Source organism: Chelon labrosus, assembly GCF_963514085.1.
Source record: "Chelon labrosus genome assembly, chromosome: 5".
Classification (NCBI taxonomy): Eukaryota; Metazoa; Chordata; class Actinopteri; order Mugiliformes; family Mugilidae; genus Chelon; species Chelon labrosus.
In genome coordinates, this window is record NC_140341.1 from 5,172,807 (window position 1) to 5,194,113 (window position 21,307).

The following is a 21,307-nucleotide window of genomic DNA, read 5'->3' on the forward strand; positions in this document are numbered from 1 at the left end:
ACACACACACAAAAGTATCCGCCTCCGTCTGAGAGTCAGTATAAAGTCCATCAACAAAGGACTTCTGTTAAAGGGCCATAAAACCGAGACACCGCACAACAACATCACAACCTCCAGCTGGTCGGACGAGACTAAAGCAAGTCGGTGAAAAAAAAAGAAAAAATTAAAAATTAAAAATACAAAGAATATGAAAACACGGTGAATAAAAATGTCAGTTATATTCTGTATATCAGGCATGCAGGCAAACATACTGTAAACTTCACAACTGGCAACAGGTCCAGAATCTCCACCTGGCGATTTGTTGGGGTCACTACACGACTACAGGGTGAAACATAAAGGCTCAGAGGTCGAGGAGGGGGGAGAGCTTCTAATACGAGTTAATTCAAGATGAATACTTCAGTTTCCTGGTGCAGTTTGGTATCAGCTGATCAATAGCTTCACTAGAGGGTCTGACAATAACTTAGTCATAAATTATCATCCGTTTTCACTTATCAAAGGTGAGTTTTGATGTTTAAGACTCTTCTGCACCACGACAGGAGCTCAACTCTGGTATTGCTTCAATGCTTTCATGAAAAACTAAAAGAAATATCTTCAAAAAAAACAAAAACAATTAACCCCCATTTAAAATAACTATTTAAAGGGAAATCTTAGGTTTTAATCAGGATAGTTTCTAGTTCAACTCATATATCTAATATAGTTTAGAACTAATATTGTTGTAAATTGTTTTGCTTGCTTGTTTTATTATTTTTTAGGCCATAAACTCACACAAAGGGTAAAAACTGCATAAAGTGAACTTGGCCTTTGGTTATATTTAAATAAATTTAGTTTATTTTAAACAGTTGGCTTTAGTTTAATTATAATTTACTGCTTATAGCTTATAGGAGTCAAGTGCTTCAAATATCATTATATTTATATATGTTTCACATGCAAGTCAGTGATTTAAAGGCCGTGTAAACACCTAATGACTGATCTTCATGGTATTAAAAAATAAAGACAGCAGCTACTGAGATAAGCTAAGCTAGCTACTTTTAGCTGGAGCTTTGTTTTTTTTTGCCCCATTCTCCACCATGAGCTGATTTAGCTGCTGCCTAACTTTATGTGCAATAACTTAGTGAAGATCATTTTATAAAACTGATGTTTTGATGTGGAAATCCCACTCAGCTTGGCTCTAGTTTTAGCTACGGCTAGCTGCGGCTTAGCCTGCTTTAACCGGACTCAATTCTTTCTAGAATTTTAGTCTGGTAAGACATCATTTGGATTTAATTATGGGGCGTGTTTCAACCAATAAAGAGGAAAAGGTACCTCTCCAGGCAACTGGATAGTCCTACAACTAATCAGAGCAACGATTTATGTGACTCAATAGCTGTGAAGTGTTTAAAGCTAGCTCTCACTTGATATGGTGCTCTGACTTTAGCAGTGTAGTTCGCTTTATGTAACTTTAAATAAACATGTGAACTAAATTCATCTGATTTCTCAGAACAGAATAATTAAACTAATAACTAGAAGACACAGGCTGGGTAAAAATCCTCAAACTGTCAGAATCAAACCAAGAATACTTGGCTGTACTTCTACACATGTACTTTAAGGTCATTTGTTCCTTTTTTCTGTGCTGCCGTGTTCACTGAACTAAGAAGAACATTTCAGCTACGAGGCTCACTGGCTTCACATCATAGAAACATGTTTTACTTTTTAAGGAAACTGATGCTGAAGAAATTTATGGCACGAGAGAATCTGAGCTCTGACTGAAAACTACACATTAAAAAAAAAATGGTCTAACACCTTCACTGAGTTTGTTTCTGTTTGATCAACGTCCTTCACTTCACCTCTAGTTTAAGTGCTCAATATAATCAAATACTTCAAACTATTTAAGTGGCTGAAGATATTTTTTTAAGGCAAAGGTCAAATGATATTTTGATCATAAAAACAATGAACAGGAAATTATTTTTCCTGCACATATTAAACGTAAAATTGATCTTGGTCTTTTTGGCATGTCTTACTTCTTCTTTTTTTTTTTTTGCAGGATCTCCATGAACGTAGAGCAGCAGATTAGTTTGATGCTACAGAAACTTCAACAACTGAGCATCTTCTGTGATTTATCAGTACATTTATGGACATTGAACCATGCTGGATGTATTGGGACGGTTTCATGTCTGTTGTGTTGTGAGAAAACAAACCGGTTACATCAGAATCTTTCAATAAATTTCTTGTGATGAGAAGGAATCTGAATCTGTTGGGGTGTTTGAGGAGTTGTGGGAGTTGTGGGAGTTGTCACACAATATAAAACCTCTAGTCACCCAAAGGGTTTGTTAAGTCTTAAGGTTATTGCTGTTTCAGCTGCTTTAGTCAGAGTGGCTGGGTATACGTTATTGATGTATTGCTTCTTAAGAGACTTGACAGACATCTATCTACGGACTACTAACAAATCTTAAATGCCAGATGACACCCGACAGTTTAAAAAATACAGTCTGTCAGTAAACACACCTGCATGCATGATTCTGTTCCATAATGAGTGTAGTAGCCTGTACAGGAAAAACAGAGCTCAGAGCAGAAATGCTGTCACACGGCTGATAAAACAGATGATGGCAGTCTCGTCACATTTCACTGCTTCTTTGAGTTTAACTGGAAAGAGGAAGAAGAGGAAACACAACAAGGCTTCGTCGTCTTTACACTTGTAGGTAGTCGTTTTAAAATTTAGAACCAAGACAAATGAAGTAGCTCTCAGTCCTCTAACAGGATCATTGCAGTGTAGGTACCTTAACGAGAACCCCTCAACAAAAGGCCTTATGGGTAAGATATAGAATCTCTCTCTAATAAACAATTCTATGATTAATAAAATTATGTTTTTTTCTTCACAAGCTCTGACCTGATTGTGATTGGTTAGAGTGAGTCTAAAAAGCGGAACCAAACGTTTCTTCTCTAGTTCGGGTGAAGGAAAACTAAACCGAGGTCTCCCTCAGTCGGCGTAGTGCATAATGGACTCGACGTAGTTTCCGGGGAAGAGGCCGGTGGTGGAGTTCATCACTCCCTCAAACCACCCGTCCTCGTTCTTCTTGACGACGTAGATGATCGCTCCCTCCTGGAACGACAGCTCGTCCTCCTTGTCGGCCGCGTAGTCGTAGATGGCCACCACTGGGTGGCGACAAAAACACACAAGAGATACAACGTTAACACTAAAGCTTGGTTTATAAGTGAACGCTGTCAACACACCAGGGTATTAATGCTCACACGGTTGTAGGCTCCATGTAGACTGGTCAAAGGAATATAAACCAAGCTTAAGTCTTATTAAACAACCTGCATGAAGGACTGTGAATAACATTAACATTAATTTAAATTTTCATATTAAAGATAAACAAGATTTTAATGCATCAGCTTCTAAACAAGTAGCTAATCTAATGCTAATGTGAGCAGGACCAACTAGTTCAGGGTTTTGTCCCGTGGTGGGGACATCTAAGACTCCCTTTCTCTGTAGTACCTTTCTCCAGATAGCTTCTAGGAGCCCACGGTGGATCTTCTTCAGCATAAGGATCGTTGTACTCCACTACAGCTGAATCCTCCTCTTCATGTCCATCTTCCTGCGGCTGAGGAGTAGTAGACAGGGGCTCCTCGGGCCCCGACTGGCTCTCGTTGGCTGGGTGAGGGGGAGGAGGAGCGTCTGAAACTTGATGTGAAGGTCCGTTACACAAACGCATTTTGATCCAGAACTCATTAATACAGGAAACAAGAACATTTTTACTCACTGGACTCCTGAACTCGAGCAACAAACCCCATCAGAGGAAGCTGAGGGGTGAACTGGAGGATGGAGGGCGGCGGAGGAGAGGCTGCGAACACACAAAGTTAATTAAGATATTACACCTTCGTCAAAGCATCTGACCTCAGCGTGGAGCGGTTTTACTGTGCACACCTGGACTCTGGTTGTAGTAGGGACCGCCGTTGACCTGGTTCTGTGTCACGATTGGCTGACCGGTCACAGAGGGGGGGCGGCGGTAGGGCAGCGACCCTCCTACCTGTGGCGCCTGCTGTCGAGGCTGAGGCCGGTTCATGCTGTAGAACTGAGGGACGATGGGACCTGACGCAGCAGAGAGGGACGCCGTTACACATAAATTAATAACAGTATCTTAATTACGTAGATTTTATGGTTCTTCTCGAGAAGCTTCTTCAAAAGTCTTTAAGTTTTCTGATTACTGTTGAGCTCTTACTGTGCTACTTTTAAATCTGAGGACAGGAAACCATGAGAGGAGACAGAAACAAACACAGAAGGACTCTTTGAGCGTACAGACGGAGGCGTAGTTGAAGAAACTCACCTTCAGCAGGTGAAGAGGAGGAAGAGGAGGAAGAAAGTGGAGGAGGAGGGGCAGGAGGAAGGAGGGGAGACAGTTCCGACTGGACCTCGGAGGTGCTGGGTGAGGGGTTAGAGGGCGGGGGGGTGTTGGCGACTGGTGCGTTCGGTTGTGAGTTCGGTTGGGGAGGTGAGTCGCCGCGGGGGTGTGGGGGTGAGTTTGGCGGCAAAGGTGCGTTGGGCTGTGTTAAGGTTGTGGTGGAGGAGGAAGAGGAGGAGAAGGAGGAAGGAGTAGGGGAGGGAGAAGGGGAGGAGTTGGGAGCTGTGGAGGTGGTGCTAGCTGGTCCGGCGGTCGGGGAGACTTTGTGAAAGGGGAGGAAACGTGGAAAGACAAGAAAAGACAAGCAGGAAGGAGTTAGGTAGGAAGGATTACGGAGGAGGTGAGGTAAACATCAGTGACGCTAAATAAGACGTGCAACATCACATCTAAAGAATAAGCTATTTGTGGGATGCAATCTTAATCGGAAAAATAGAAAAGAGGAATAAAAAACAGTAAAGAACAGGCTTTAATGTGGTTAATATTGCAGTTAGTTAGAGCCAATCAGCTTCTCTGAAACAGAAACTGTGCAGCCATCCACCTGCAAATAGTCCCATTAACCAGGAGGGGCAGAAGTCCATGTGTCCCGTGTTACCTGGGAAGGTGGAGGGCGGAGACGGGGTCGGCACGGCGATGGGAATGCCCACGCAGCCGCTGCCGCTGTTCTCCCTGCTGCTGCTCCGACTGCTGCTGCTGGGATGGCTGCCTCCACTGCTACCACTGCGTTCACACACACACACACACACACACACACACACACAGAGCAGGGATCAATCAGCGTCCTGTACAGGTTTATGTTGCATTTGGGATCCAGTTCAAAACTAGGAAAATACCAGAATTCATTTAGCTCCTCGACCAACAAATCTCTTATCAAACCTTTCTATCTCTGTTCAGTTTGTCTCTTCTCTGACGCTACCAGTGTAAATATAAGGGTCCGTCTGTCTTACAACCTTTATTTAGATCTATCGTTGAACATGTTTAAAGTAAGAGCTCTCATTATTTTTCTCTCAGCCTCAGACTAACATTTCTTGAATGAATATTTGGTTTGTAAAACACTCCAACATCAGGTCTGTTCAAAGAAGACTTACTCTGGTCTATAATCCACATTCTCGTCCCTGGCTTTAATGTGAAACCACCCACAGGAAACAACAGTTAAAAACTACAAGAATCTGCCTGGATGTCTTTACTACTAAAATATTCTCATGCTCTTTGTCTCCTCCACTGACTTTTGACGTTTCTTTCTCTGGTGTGTCTTGTGTTTAATCGCAGGAGCAGAGTCAGATGTGGGGTTGCAGTAGTTATTCTCAATCAGCCACAACTACAAATACTGGACTTCTACTTTACCACGCCACCAGGCTGTAGTCTCTACTAGTCGCCTAGTAGACACGTTCCAGCCATTTATAAATTTGTCAACAAAATTCTTGACCTGTGAACTAATCCTGACTGTGATCCTGACACTTGCTAACCGTACCTGCTTCAGTTCCAGCCTGTTTTCAATCCTTGAGATGCACTCACCACCTAGCTAGCGCAATTCCTTTTAATAAACACCTGTTACACTCTGACTACCAGCTACCAGCTTGTTTTGTGCTTCATTTGGGTTCAGTTCTCTTTACAGAAAGGGTGATGCACGATAAAACATTTGATAAGAGATCTGTCAGCCTCGAACTGGATTTAGTCAATTCTTTAAGCAATTACTCCTTTTCTGATGAGATATTCTAGTCTGTGTCTGTTATATTTTATTGTTGTAAAGTTTATTATCTTCTGGAAAACAAGACATCTGAGTTTATGGTCTGAGAAATTGTGATGGATTGTTTTTCCCCATTTTTTTGTGCATTACACAATCTGCAAAAAAGAAATAAAATAATCAGCAGAAAACAATCTTTTGTCTGATCCCTAATTGGAAGTGCACAACACAATTAAGTCTCGTCTTCAGGGTTTTATAAAAAATTTGAGTTGTCAAAAAGAAACACTTTCACTGAACATTTTCTCAGTTTAAGAGTTTATAAAAAGGACACACAGAAGCAAGTGGATTATAAAGGCGAAGACAGACAGAAGGAAAGAGGACGGCTGACTGATGAAGATGAGACAGCAACAAAAACAAAAAAAAAAAGCGCAGACAGGCAGGAAATCAGCCGACTGTAGAAAAAGAGCAAAGCGAACAGCAGCAATAAGTTCAGAAATTACACAACGATAAAAATAGCTGCAGAAACAATCTGATTGGCTCAGAGCTTCAGAGACAGAGAGGTTAAGGTGGTGATTGGATGGGACGCATTTTAAAAACCGTCTGAAGCAGCGCCGTGATTGGACGACAGACAGCCAGGATGTAAATAATCAATGTATCGTACTGAGAACTACTAAAATTATAACTAATAAAGTGAAGCTGAACAACAATTCAGCATGAATACAGCATTTGATTAAACATATATATTTATCACTGCTGTTTAAAAACAGTTTGACCTGAATAATGACCAAAAACAATCTGATTCTTTCAGATTAATAAATGCAAAATTAAAATCATCCCATTCAGAGCACCAACAAGGCCGAACAGTGACAGAAGCTGCAGAGGAGATGAAACAGAGCTACAAACTGAAGATGAGTCAATGAATGAGAAGATAATCAGTTAGTTGAGGATGGAAGAAGAAAGTTAGTAGCGTGAGTCCTCTGTGTTCTCTCAGCGGGAAGTTTTTAAACTTAAAGCCAGAAGAATTAGCAGCACAATAAGAAGATTTTAAAGTTGTAAAATGCTCATACATTTATATTAAATCGATTGGAAATTATATAAACTTTATATTAATTGAAAAAAAATCTATTTGGACTTTTTACTATCTATACTAACAGTACTGTACCATCTATGTGTTTAAAAACATTTGTAAAATGGGATTAGCAAAATGTTTACTAATTAAATCACATTTATCTTCTTACCTTATTTTCTTTTACTGTTAATGAACAGTTATTAAAACCTAAAACCACAGAGAAAACACTGAACAGCAGCAGAATAGAGACACACTGAGAAGCGACAGCAGAGCAACGTGTAATGCAGCAGTGAAGTGTGAAGGAAGACGATCAATCACGAGCAAAGATTTCAGGATATTAGGAATAATCTCACTCTCTCGTCCAAATGTTTAATTTGAAGCCACAGCTGGTTAGCTAGCGAGCCTCAAGCAGATCCAAAATGTTTGCTCATGTTCAGTCACCTTGCTTACCGATTAGATCAGCTGGAAATACCAAGAATGGAAGCATGGAGTTAAAATAAGCCAAGAAAGAAGCAAGTGTGATCTTCAACACATCTGTCAGTCTAGTTTAGGATCAAAAAACACCATTCGTTGTACGTTGCTAATTAAATCACATTTAGTCCCAAACTAGACATGTACATGAGCTGAATATCAACTTTTTTCACAGAATGTTTCAGTTCCAGATGTGACATGTCCTATAAGTCCACGAGAGCAGAGGGGCAGCTCTGGCAGCCACGTTTACACGCCGACCCGGCTACCTGTATGTTCGGGGTCGATGGTTGAGGGTGGCGGTGCGAACCGGACTAGGGAGCTGACCGACCGCCATATTGTTTCTGGTCGGGCTGGAGACATAATCATTGGGCACCACTGGGGGGCGGACTGGCTCCAGTGTCCTGTAGGGGGAATTCTTCCTGTACGTGCAAGAGTTAAGAGCGGAGACAGGGTTAATGGGGAGACAGACGGAGTTCTGGTGGATCAGTCTCAGTACCCGGACGTTCACTTTCATAAATGTGAGAACAAGGCAATCAGTGTGTGTTGAAGTCCTGGGGAGAAAAGTCTGATCTGTGCAGCTCTGTAAGTTATTTCTGCCTCTGATATGTAATATATCTGTGGTCAGTTCAGTGCTGTTATACTAAGGGTCTAATAAAGCATGTTTTGGTAAAGGTTTCACTTTAAATACTAATGTTAAAGTAATTTCCAAAAAGTGTAAAAGCATCAGCATAAAGAGACAAAACAAAACGTTATATTAACTTGAAATATAATTAATTAAATTCGAAGATTAATAATAATTAATTAAACATTTTTCTGGCTTTTCTTTTAAATAATGTTAGGTCTGTTAGGAAGACACCGGGGGGCACTATAAAGCACTGAGTACCACAATAAAAGCTGTAGTTTAATCAAATGTGACGTTAAAGAGTCACCGGCACAAATATAGCATCACGGCTGATATGTAATTGTATATCCCTGCGTTTAGTAGCGGCTGGGTTTACGCTCTTCTAGCTGTAAGAGAAACACAGAAATTCGTTAAGGTCACGTTTAAAGGTCGGGGTGTATTTTTACTCCTCCAGCGTCACCAAACTGCGGAGAACAAGGACAAACGGGGAAACACGAACGACTAAGAAACACAAAAAAGTCAGAGTGAAGACAAAGAGGAGTCGGTCTGATACAGCTCCTATTAGACTTCGTTGTAATTTGAAGTCAAAATTTGGCTTTTATGTGAAAATGGAGGCATTTAAAAATATATTTGCCTATTTCAAGGACACGTGTGAATAACATTCAGGCCTGTTTGGGAACCAAAATGAAGACAGAATGAAACAAAAGCCGTCTTTCCTTGCAGCTTAATTTTCTGCAGGCAGGTCGAGATATTCTCTTCGAAGCTCGTTATCCTGTTTTTGTCATTAAATCATGTAAAATCATTATTAGCAAACCCACAAATATACAGACAACTATCACTGAGTTACTCTGATACCAAAGTAAACTAAAAATGTGATCATTCTCTATGATTTCTAAGTAGATTTATTTGATGTTTTGGTTTAAAGGTCAGGCCAAACGCTCGTGTCTATTGTAGATCCTTTTATTTCACCAAGTTTAAAATCCTGTCAGCTATGTTAATCCCATCTGAATGGTGCTTTAGACGAGAACAGAAAAAAAAAAAGATACAGAAGGTGAAAACAGTTCGTGACTGTTCCTCTGGGTTGTTGTTGTTGATGTATGTGTGTGTGTGTGTGTGTGTGTGTGTGTGTGTGTGTGCCGTATCCGAAGGCCTGTTGATCGCAGTGCGACGCCAGCTCACTGCTGTGTGTTTGTCCCTCGTCTCTGCGTGGACATTCGTGTGTTTGTGTGGGGGACAGACGACGCACTTGGCTCGCTGACCACAGCTTAGTTCCGACCAACTGCTAAGCTGCTTCTGTTCCTTCTTTCCTATGAGCGCACACATTTTTATTTGATACCACATTGGCTCGAATGCATTTCTGGACATTACGTTTCAAGACGCGGGGCAACAATAACACGTCCGGCGGTGAACAGCCTTCTACAGATGTTGCTGAGTTATGGGTTGTGTAGTAGCTTTAATGTTTATTAGCACTTATTAAGATTCAGGATACAACAGCCGGCTGACAGCAGGTTTCAGGAAATAGGAAGGAACACCGACACGGCCAGCAGGAGGGCTACACGGTGCTCCGCCAGCTGGCTCTGACAAGTTACCTTACCTGGCTGCACACACATAAACATATGGGAACGTACCGGCATTTTAATTAGTGCTCCGGCATGGGAATAAAAATAGACTTTGCGCTTAGATAAGAAGATGGGTACCATTAATTAGTTTATCTGAGCATAAAGACCAGAACTGCAAGGTAGAACATAGATAGGTGGATTATATTTTAAAGGTTGAATAGAGGTTATGTGTGAGCATAATGAAGCTAAGCTAACAGTCTGATCACTGTAGGTGTATTACAGTGCAAAGAAAAGGTTTTCAAAGTATGAAGTGGAAGAATTGAAATTGATGGTTAAAAAAAGAGGCAAAGAGATCAGGCAGAGATAAAGCTACAGGTGCATGGTAGTGTTCTGGAAACAACAGGAAGTCAGTGCTTGTAGTTTAGCTGCTTATCACCAGTTGGAGCAGCAGGATCTATGACACACAGCTAACTGTGATAAACATTAAGGTTCCTTAAAGCATCTGACGGCTGCTGCATCCATCTAAAATCATACTCCTTCTCAGAGTCATCGCTCGCTCTAATCTGAACACAAGGACGTGAAATACAGTTGTCCCTCGCTATAACACGGTTCACCTTTCACGCAGTTTCGCGGATTTTTTTAGCGCATTGTTTTCTGCGTCCTGATTGGCTAAGGGACTGTAGACCATTGTCAATCAATCTCCTCGTACGGTGTCTCTTGTACAGTACAGAATGCGTTCAGCTTGCCAAATTTACATATACAGTATCTTTGATCGCTGGCAGTGTGACTGAAGTGTGGTATGTTTGCAAGTTATTGAGAAAAGTGTATAAAGTGTGTAGTGAGGGGTTTTGCAACCGTAAAACATTTATAATCATTGAAAAAAATAAAGCTGACTACTTCGCGGATTTCGCCTATTGCGGGTTATTTTTAGAACGTAACTCCCGCGATAAACGAGGGACCACTGTACTTAGTTTTAGATTCATTATGACGTTACACTTTTCCTCCATAATCACCGTCGTCTTTATTTATCTTCAATACTGTAGATTTGTATGTTACTGCTGTTAAATTACAGTGCGTATGGAAGCTTCCAGGTTTCAGTTAAAAACTGAGCGTTGTGCAGGTAGTAAAATAACTAATTAATGTCAGGGCAGAGATAAATCACAGCTTGCTCTAAATAACATATAATTTTCTCGACACACATAGAGTGCATTTTAACGTCAGGTGTGACCACAGGTATTTCAAGATGGCCACGTGCTTTCAGATTGCCCAGGCTGGTTGTTAATGAAAGCTCTGATCAGGGCTAGCTAGTAGCATTTTAGCAGCATAATTACAAATGATGCCAACAACACACGACTGCACATGTATAAATACTTTCACAAGTCTAGCACCCTTTGGCGCAGCCTCTGTGTTGATCCTACATTCACAGCAAATGTGAACTGCTAATAGCTAATCCAGCTTTCGTTTTTAAAAGCGACAATTTGAACTTTGAGCAGAAATGTGAGCTAAAATAAGTTGTAGCCCACACCTAACTAGCTAACACCAATGGTTAGGAAGTTATTTAGATATGGAGGGTGGAAGCAGGCTTTTTTCATGATTTCTAATATGTTGTGTTGTTTATTATTATTATTATTTTCTTTTACAATACAATCGTTTGGGGTCTGCAGTACCAGAAAATGAGAGAGAGAGAAGACAGAGATAGAGGCTAGATAGCAGATCAGAAGAGATGTAGCCGAGAGAGGTGGACGCAATGTGAGATGGTTAAAGTGAGACGAAAGGGAATGAATGAAGGAGGAGAGAGTGAAAACAGGAAAGAGGAGAAAGGAGGTGAAACAGAGATGAAGATAAGGAGAGAGGAGGAAGGAGAGATACAGCTGGGTGACCTAGATGTTTGAGGGGAGAGAACACAACAAGCTTTCACAACGCATGACGTTATTCCTCTGAGCACTGCGTTTCACTCTGCGCGTGTGTGTGTGTGTGTGTGTGTGTGTGTGTGTGTGTGTGTGTCATTCCCCTCTGCCGGGTCAAATCTGTAATAAGCTCGCCGCAGGATGCTCCGTACTTCCACAAGAGACAAAAACACACGACTCACTTCAAAGTCGGTGCAGAAGAAAGAGGAGCACATATGCATCTGTAGAAGAGGATTTCTTTTCCCAATTTTTCATTTACATTTTTAAGAAAATTCGAATACACGCACACGGGATACGACTCCACATGAAACAGGTGTATTTCACACATTCAGGTCACAAAAACATAAATAACCTAAGATGTACACTGAGTAAACTCACTTGCACAACACCAGCCAAAAACAATTCATACATCAAATGATCAGTTAAGGTGAATGACAGGGAGAGAGCGCAGTCATCAGTGTATGGGAGTGTCAGTGTCCGGCTGAGTACGTACCCTAAGATGCCCTTGCCTGCCCTCGGAGGGCTGGGTGGTTTCTGAGTTGGGGGATTCGACCGGGACAGACCCCCTCCTAGTTTCATGTTCTGCTGGCCGTTCACCTGTGGAAACAAACACAACGGATGAGGTTAACATTTAGGTAATGTCAGAACCCAGTGATGTTATTGTGTACAGATTAGGGCTGAACGATTAATTGCATTTGCGATAATATCACCCGCTACGGTCGGCTTGTTCACCTGTAGTTTGCTACTGCTAGTTTTTTACAACATGTCTGAATATTTGTCCGACTCTGAGGTTGTGGACGAACCATAGCGGTAGTAAATTACAGGTAAACAAGCCGACCGTAGCGGGTGTGCGCGCCGCTCAGACATGACATCATCCACTTCCACTCCCGCTACGTGGATATATACGCTGATCTAATTATCTCCAGAACAAGTGCAAATGAAACAAAAGTGATATTGGTGAGTAAACTATGGTATTTTATGCTAGAAAAAAGGTCCAGGTTGTAAAAAAAACAGTAGTTTCCCTTTAAATGCACAGTGGCAAAGTCACAGATGTTTCTGTAATTAGCAGTTAAATAAAAATGTCATTTATTTCAAGTCATACGCCTTTAATTTAATTCTAAATAGGCCCAGCTTATGGGAAAGAACATTTGACACTAAATGTATCTAATATTGTGTTGTTCATATTTAAATCAAAAATCAAAATAAATAAAAAATTGGATATTAAATCGCAATCGCAATATTGGGGGGGAAAAAAAATCGCAATTAGATTATTTTCCCAAATCGTTCAGCCCTAGTACAGATGATATACTCCTTTGTGGTGGGCTTTGGGTCTATGATGTGCCACTGAAACAACGAGCCATGAACAAGACCTCTGAAGGTGCTCTGTGGTCTTTGTCCACCATCAGCAGGCAGTCAACACTCAACATGACTTGTTGCAACCCAGTCATCTGGCCATAAGGATGTGGCCCTTACACCTAGCCTGGTCGTCACCATCCTACGTTTCCGCCCGAAATTTGATTTTGGTCTGGCACGGAGTCTGGCCCAATTGCACTTCCGCAGTTCGCGTGTAACCGCCGCCAATCAGCGAACAGTTGAGTGATGACGCGGAACTCGCCTGCCTAGTTGCTTGTAGTCCAGCGAAGCTTGTAGTTTCAACAGCATAGCAACAATGGCGACGGAGGAAGAGACGCTAGAAGCCAATCCGCGAAGTTGTCTCAACTCTCGAGAGCATCACGGAATTAAAACCAGAACAAGAGGCTTGTCTTGTCAATTTTATAAACGGCACGGACGTCGTAGCTCTCCTTCCAACTGGCTTTGGGAAAAGTTTGATTTATTTAACTGGAAGCGGAAGTGGTAAGCGTAAGAGCCTGAACTCCGGCGCACAATATACGTCATTACCAAACGTTGCTGATTGGTTAAGGGAACTCCAATGATTTTAAACCTCAAAATAAGCATCCGCCCATTACGGAGACAGATTCCTATTACATTGGGCCAGACTAACGTGCCAGACCGAAATCAAATTTCGGGCGGAAACGTAGGATGGTAACGACCAGGCTACCTTACACCTGCCTATTCCTGGGAATTTGCTTTCCCTGGAATAGGAATTTACTTTTTTGACTCATTAGAATCAAAAGCATTAGCAGGCACAAGGCAAATCCAACATACTGATATGAACACACCATGTGGTATGGGATCGCTTGAATGTAAAAATATTGTTGAATGTCAGCACAGATCCAGACACCTGCAGTGATTTTATCTATAAGCCAACAGCGTCACATGGTCTCAAATGGAGCCAACAGTGGAGTAGCACTTTGCGGTCATCCAATCAAAATATAGAACAAAAACCAAGCTGCACTGATTTATTTCCTTTGTTCATCACTGGACTTTTGCCTTTGTCCCTCTTCAGTTACAGATACTCAATGTTTTTTCCTCTATATATTGCGTGTAGGTGTGTTGTGCATCCTTACCTTGAACCTCAACAACCACTTAACACGTCAATGACAGCAAAGGGAGTGGAAGAAAAAGAAGAAACAGTCGTACAGAGGTTAGTAAGAATGCAACAGCATCGTGCAAACATCAGCAGCCACTGGAAACACAGAGACGAGAGAGAGAGAGAGAGAGAGAGACGGACAAGGCTTGGCTGAAACAGAGGGACACAGAAATGAGATGAGGACTTGAAGTGTTGTTGTGAAAGGACGTGACGCCGCTCTGACAGCGATTAAATTAATAATTAAATGCAACTAGTCCCTAACACGGGCTTTCCACACTTTTGCAAACACGTACTCAACACATCTGGTCACACACAATGACTGTTAACGCTCAGTGATGCACAACAAGCATGCAAGTTTAGATCCAATCATTCTGAGGTTGAAATAATCTTGTGCAATCTGTGCTCCTGTTTGCAATGTGTGGCACATAAATATTCATTCTGGCGGGGTTTACTGCTGTCTGCAACAAATCACAATAACTATTGGGTTGCTTTGTTTTGCATGGCCACTATCTGACTATATGTACAGTATGTAGAGATAAACTAAAAAGTCTTTTTGTAGGAATTCTTTTTTAATTTGCTCACTCCACCTTGTTTTAATCATTTGATTTGTCGTTGTTGTTTTATTTACCTTTGTGTACCCTTTAATCGGTGGTGGAACTGGTTTTAATTATTGCTTTCATTTGTAAATGTGGGGCGTAACCTTCTACCCACCTTGACGCCGTGTCCGATGTCATCCAGCACGCTGTAGTCGATGGGCTTCCTGATGTAGCGCACCGGCCTCTCCGGGTTGGACGGAGCAACGATTTTATGAGAGCGACACGTGTTCTTGTTGGTGGTCAAGATGCCGATCTCCCGCCTCGCCACCTTCTCCTTGTGGATATCGACGGTCTGAAAGGAGAACGTGAACAGAATAATTGGCTTAATCCACCTAGAGTTTAGTTTTCACTGTGTTTCTTGTTCAACCTTTTCATAGTGAACTGTTATCTACACTGTTCCAACGTGCCAGTTTATTAGGTACAGTCCTCCTGCACTAAATAATATCTTTACCAAAGTCTTGGTATTCAGCATTTGTTTCAAATAACTAAGAGAGCTGTTGATTCACATGTGTTTTCATTTTAAAGGGTGTGGTTTGTCGTACTATGGAATTGTACTGTGGTGGTATTTGATAGCCCCCTTTTAGTCAGCTAACTGGGCTACATAACAGAAACACTTTTGCTCTTAATTAAATTCAGTTAAACCTGCACCACAGCTACATCTACAAACTGATCATCCAGTTGAATTACCACCTTCCTGATGCTGTTGTTTTCACACAGACCTTAGCTCTGGCATGTGAGCGTAACTATTAGCAGTTTTAATTATTTTAAAATCTTATTTGACTTTTAAATGACTAAATAATTTGCACAGTAGGGAGCAATTTCATTTCACTGCTTCTGCACCTCTACATTATGCATCTGACAAATACAGCTCTTGAGCCTAAAAACACATTAGTGTAAAACTTAGGTTTATCATTGTTACGTGCGGCTGCTCTTCCCCGTCTCCTCCTGGTGACTCCTCCCCTGGCCTGCTGAGCACTTGAATTTCATTTGTGCCCAGGTAGGGGAGGAGACTACATAAGGAGGCGAGGGAGGTGGCTCAGGGGCTTTCTCTCTCTCTCTCTGGGCTCGCTCGCGCTCACTCTTTCTGGCACCATTCACCATCGCTGGCGCGCGTCGCGTCAACGCCGGCGTGTTGGTATTATCCATGCTTCTTTGTACTTTTAGCAGGTGGTTTATTTCTTTATTATTTTAGTTTGGATTGTAGGTGACCGGTAGTCCTGTTTTCGTTTTTTGTTCATGTTGTTTAGGTTTACTTTAAGCACTTTAAGTTAGTTGGGATGAGGTCGGGGTCCTACGGCCCTATGTGGGCTGGCCTCGTGTCCGAATCCCTCTTTTGTTCTTTTTGGCCGGCACCTACAGTCCTTTTTGGTTCTTTGAGTTTGTTTGTCCCCTGCTCTTGGTTTTGAATTTAAATAAAACACACATTTTTGTACACCCTCCGATTCTTGTCTGGCGTCCCTTAATATGTTATGTGTCTGTTGAGCCTTAAGACCGTAACAATCATGTTCACTATGTTAGCTTAGCCTCTTAAGATGCTAACATTTGCTTATTAGCACTGAACACAAAGTCCAGCTGAGGTTGATGTGAATGTATTTCCTCGTAGGATCAAGTATCGGATGCTTTATTATTTTGAACTGATGATGGCGCTATATGAAAAGTCAGAAAGTGATCTGAACCACATTTGCCTCTCATCTCAGTTCCTGTAACAGCTATAGAGATATGTGAATCTAATGTGCTGCTATACACTGAGCCAACATGACATTTGATAGAATCACTGGATTCAGGATTATAATTCTGAGATAAACATGTTTCTTTGCTAAATTAACCCGTCGCTTTGATAAAAACACTGCTGACTTCTGTAAAGCGGCTGCTAAAAACTGTAATTAAGATACAACATCTACTACATATTGCTTCTATATGTTGCACCACAGTGACAAAGATCTAAATCTCTGATTAAAAAAGCTTCAGCTGTTTATATATATATATTACTCAAACCACTGATTACCCTTTGAATGTTGCACAGATTCTTTAACACCAAACCTTGTAAAAAAGTCTATGATACATTTCTAGAGTCTTTTTCTCACTGACGGTACAAAACTGAAAGTGTATTCAGTGTGAGAAATTTCACACTGCTCTGTGCTCTCACACTGTGGGTATTTTTGGAGAACTACATTTTAATATGGATGAAAACCTGTTCTTCAAGCCTGGAGATTCACCCGCTTCTTACAGTGGTGCGTTACATGAAAAATGACCTTCAGATACAAGAGGATTTACTGCTTTTCTGTTTGGAACTAAACACTAATAATAAATAAAAGACACACCTTATTTTTAAGAGACTTAACCCTGTCAGTTTTAAACCACAGGCGATAGATTGTTTGTTTGTCCATTTGTGTTTCACGTTACACGACGACTCTGTCGGCTGATTGCTGCAGCGTGAAATGCAAAATGGATTATAGAAGATCATCTCGGTGCGATTCCTTATGTGAGGGAGCCTCGCCGCACGAAATCGTTCGCCTACATAACAGATGTGACTGTGTCTCGCTGAAATGAAAGTGGTAATTATGACGTGCAGCCACAGCCTGGCCTGACATAACAAGAGAGAGAGAGGCGTCTCATTATTTCTGCATGCAGAGTATTCTGATTATACTGATTATTCAGAGGTCTGAGGAGGAGAATGGACCCTCTGTACCCCTGAAAACTACAATTTCATTCCTCTAAGCACACAGTTACTCTGTGAAGGGACTGCTGAAAATGAAAGCACTTGTTTTTCTACAGAAGAATTTCTCGGCTGAGCACTGAGCAACACGTCAGCTTAGGTTTTTGAGCTTGGGCTTGTCTAGGAATATGAATATGTTGGACGCAGCTGCTGTGTGAGGTGTGTGGGTGTGCAGAGAGTGTTGTGTAAGTGTGACCGGATCACTGGCGATGCCTCACACTCACACACCTACAGGTGGTTTTATTTGTCTGACCAAATGAAGAGATGTGTTGTCTTTGTCTTCCCAGATTTCGCATTTAAATGAAGGTGGTTGCTGTCGAATGAAGTAATTTTATTGGATTTAGTGAAACCCTACAAGAGAAATACATTTCTTTGCCACTTAAGTAAACTCAATAACTACGTATATATATCTGTGTTCTGTTGTCCTATTGGTTAAGATAAAGATAGAGGAGTAGGTAATGTTTACATTAAGATAAGATGAGATAAAGATAAGAGAGAATAGGAATAAGAACAAGATAAAGATAAAACCAGATTAGAAAAAAGACGAGAGGATAAAGACCAGATAAGAATAAGATAAGAAAATATAAGATTAAAATAAGAAAGTTAAGACTTTATTGATCCCCAAGAGAAATGTCTGTTAAGTTTAAAAAAGAAAAGAAAAAGAATATAGTAATGGTGGGCGCTGAACTGAATACACACTGTAGACTTCATGAATATCATGAATACTGAAGACTCCAATAGGAGTATTGCACTTGAGAAAAACAAATACTGCATGGAGTGATACGATGAATAAGTAAAACTCCTAAGAAAGAAACAAACATACATTAGGATGCAGGTGATCCTTTAGGAGTGAAGCAAAAACCAGCAGACTTGGTATTATCCAGGTACTGTACATTGTCTTTAGGGATGCACCGATCCGACTTTTTCAGTCCCGATACCGATACCGATGCCTGGGCTTTGTATATCTGTCGATACCCGATACCGATCCGATACCATTGTTGAGTTACCGTAATTTCCGGACTATAAGCCGCTACTTTTGTCACTTGCTTTGGACCCTGCGGCTCATACAACGGCGGATGGATTTTTACAGCTAACGGTCACCAGGGGCGCACTATCATGTCATAGACGATGACACGAGGATTAAGAACTGACTTTTCTGGTATAGTAGGCTGGTTATTTTGATACAGTAAACGGCCGTGTTACTGCACCTTTACTGCTGTGTTGGCTGTTTTCGAAAAAGATGCTGGTTATTTAGTTGAGCAGGGTTACTGCACTTTTGCTGCTGTGTTACAGGCAAGCACTTTTAAAAACAAACTAAATGTAGCCATTTAACGTTATTGCCTCGTCAAGCGTTGTAAGCTTTGTTTTTTGTTATACTGCACTACTACGGTACTATGACTGCAGGAAGTGTGCTAGGAGCGCACCGTTGTATTATTTGTGCACTGCACGAATGCTGTTTGTAATGTCAAAGATGTGAAAGTTTGATCGACTGATTTTTTGTTTGATTGATCGAAAGATTTATGTTTCTCAAATGTAAATAAATGGGACGCTTTGCGTTTCCAAACAGTCATTTCTGTCCCGACAATCCCCTCCGTGGTAGAAGAAACCCTTACGGTAATTAAACATTAAAACACCAGCGGCTTGGGTGCGGCTTATAGTCGGGTGCAGTTTATATATGGCACAATCTGTAGTTTCCCCAAAATTTAGCTGGTGCGGCTTATATTCAGGTGCGCCTTATAGTCCGGAAAATACGGTAATAATAAACTGCATACCTTCCACCTTATACCTTCCTTCCACCATGTAGAAGAAACTAAAGGCACCAGACTTTCCTAACTAAGACAAAATAACACAGATGTAATGTATTGAATACTTATTTATTTGTTATTTAAAGAACAATTGTGCATCCAAATCGAAAATAGAATGTAATCAAACTTCTTAAAATAAAATGCAGTAGTAGAAACAAAATAGTGTATTGGTCAAACATACAATAGTAATCAAACAAGTTACCAAACATTGCAAACAGCCGTCGAACTAGTTGGCGTGGCAAGCGTGAAATATCTCCACACAGCCGACTCTTTGGCTCGCTCCATGTTGCTTAAATGCTCCAACTCCTTCTTCTTCTTCTTCTTCTTCTGTTTAATGGCGGATCATATCTTCACGACATATACCGCCACCTACTGGACTACTACACAGGATCTCCAACTCGTTCCAGCATGCGACACACGAGCTGCCAACGAATGACGTAGGATCTGCTGCGACGGAGGAAAAAACAACAACAAAAAAAAACTAAAACTGGATCGGCCCGTGGATCTGTTCATTTTTCCGATCCCCGATCCAGCTATTTTGTCAATATCGGGGCCGATATCCGATCCCAATATCGGATCGGTGCACCCCTAATTGTCTCCTTGTTGATGTCGAAAACCAGCAGAGAGTGTAACAAAAATAGTTTGAATTGTTTAGCCAGGCAGCTAAAAAATGTGCTGAAGCTCTTTATAAACCTCTGTAGAGCCAAGAAGAGCTGCACATTCAGCTGGTAATACATGTCCCTCCATATACTGTCATAAAAATATTTATTACATCTGCTTTAAAGATGATCCGCTAACAAGATGCTCTCCACCTAAAGAACTTACCATCACAGTCTATATTCATCCTGTGCGCCCAGACAAAAAGAAGACACGTTTCTGCACTCTAACCACGTTTCACTGTTCATTTACCCCTCTGTAGTTTATTACTGTTGCATGCTCTGGATTTGTTTCCCCTCTTTTAAGTGCAAAAATCCTCCTGAGATAAATTCTGGGCTTCAGCGTTTGGCGTTTTACGCAGTGAGGAGCGTTAACACCCAGAGGGCGGTGGACATAAATGCGCCTGCATGCATACGTGATTACATATTTTGTGCTTTCACTCGTGAACTCTCTCGCTACGCATACAACAGCTGCGTGTGATTTTATATATGTACCCGTACCTCTGTATAGTCCCATAACAGGAAAGTAAACTGATTTTCATGAGTCTTCCTCAAATGAAGCGAGAAACTAAAAAGGTCACCACCACCAGACCTGTGAGATGTGGTTGACGGAGCTCTCCATGCGGCGCAGCTGCGAGGCCTGGATGTCCAGCATCTGCAGCACGTTGTTGGCCAGCGTGTTGATGAGGTAGGCGACGCTGGCCAGAGACTGGGTGGTGTAGCTCTTCGTTTCCTCCAGCGCTCGCTCCTTGTCTGCGGACTGCGAACGCAGAGAGAAGACACATTCAGAACAGGAGTCACACTGTTTTACGCTACTGTTTTATTGAGATATTTATTTGCTAATTGCATTTTAATTAAGCATTTTGTTTTATTTTAGCGGTTCCATGCTCTCCTTCCATATCGAACCAGCAAAAACCGTCAACACTGGTCCTCACAAAGACATACATTCAGCACATACACAAGGTTCCTATGATTTGTGCTGGAATGTCACGTTCAGCATTTTACCCAGAGAGACAGACTGTGTGTGTGTGTGTGTGTGTGTGTGTGTGTGTGTGTGTGTGTGTGTTTGCATGGCTGCACGTGTCAGTGTGCATCAGTACGTGAGTAACTCCGTGTGTGTGCGTCTCTACTGTATGTGTACATAACACGACAACAGGGACGGTTTAGGGAGGGAGTCTGCCTGATCATTTTTTGCGGAGTGAGGAGCAGCTGATCCTGATTTTGAGGCGGACCTCCAGAGGAGTGTGTGGAGCTCCGGGTTCAGGTGAGGGGTTAGTCCTTCACCTGTGACGGGCTACGTTGGGGTGTGGACTGTGTGACACCAAGTACGGCTCTCACAGCTATGGAAGGACCAACAC

General features: G+C 41.6%; 1 protein-coding gene across 1 annotated transcript; it reads right to left on the reverse strand.

The window, feature by feature from the left end:
- Nucleotides 1–1,428: 1,428 nt before the first annotated feature.
- On the reverse strand, nt 1,429–20,667 carry LOC311488322 (abl interactor 2-like). Its single transcript, XM_084544951.1, has 9 exons — nt 20,542–20,667; nt 14,888–15,064; nt 12,179–12,282; nt 7,864–8,016; nt 4,969–5,093; nt 3,902–4,066; nt 3,738–3,818; nt 3,473–3,658; nt 1,429–3,129 (listed from the first exon to the last, which is right to left on the reverse strand). The coding sequence occupies exons 1-9, from the start codon at nt 20,602–20,604 to the stop codon at nt 2,954–2,956; spliced, it is 1,230 nt and encodes a 409-aa protein (XP_084401077.1). The 5' UTR covers nt 20,605–20,667; the 3' UTR covers nt 1,429–2,953.
- Between the last annotated feature and the right edge of the window lie 640 nt (nt 20,668–21,307).

Coding starts and splice junctions, on each gene's coding strand:
- LOC311488322 (XM_084544951.1), bottom strand. CDS start 20,604: ATGCTGGACATCCAGGCCTCGCAGCTGCGCCGCATGGAGAGCTCCGTC. Junction 3,819..3,901: donor CTACTACAACCAGAGTCCAG/GTGTGCACAGTA, acceptor GTGTGTTCGCAG/CCTCTCCTCCGCCGCCCTCC. Junction 3,659..3,737: donor TGCTCGAGTTCAGGAGTCCA/GTGAGTAAAAAT, acceptor CTTCACATCAAG/TTTCAGACGCTCCTCCTCCC.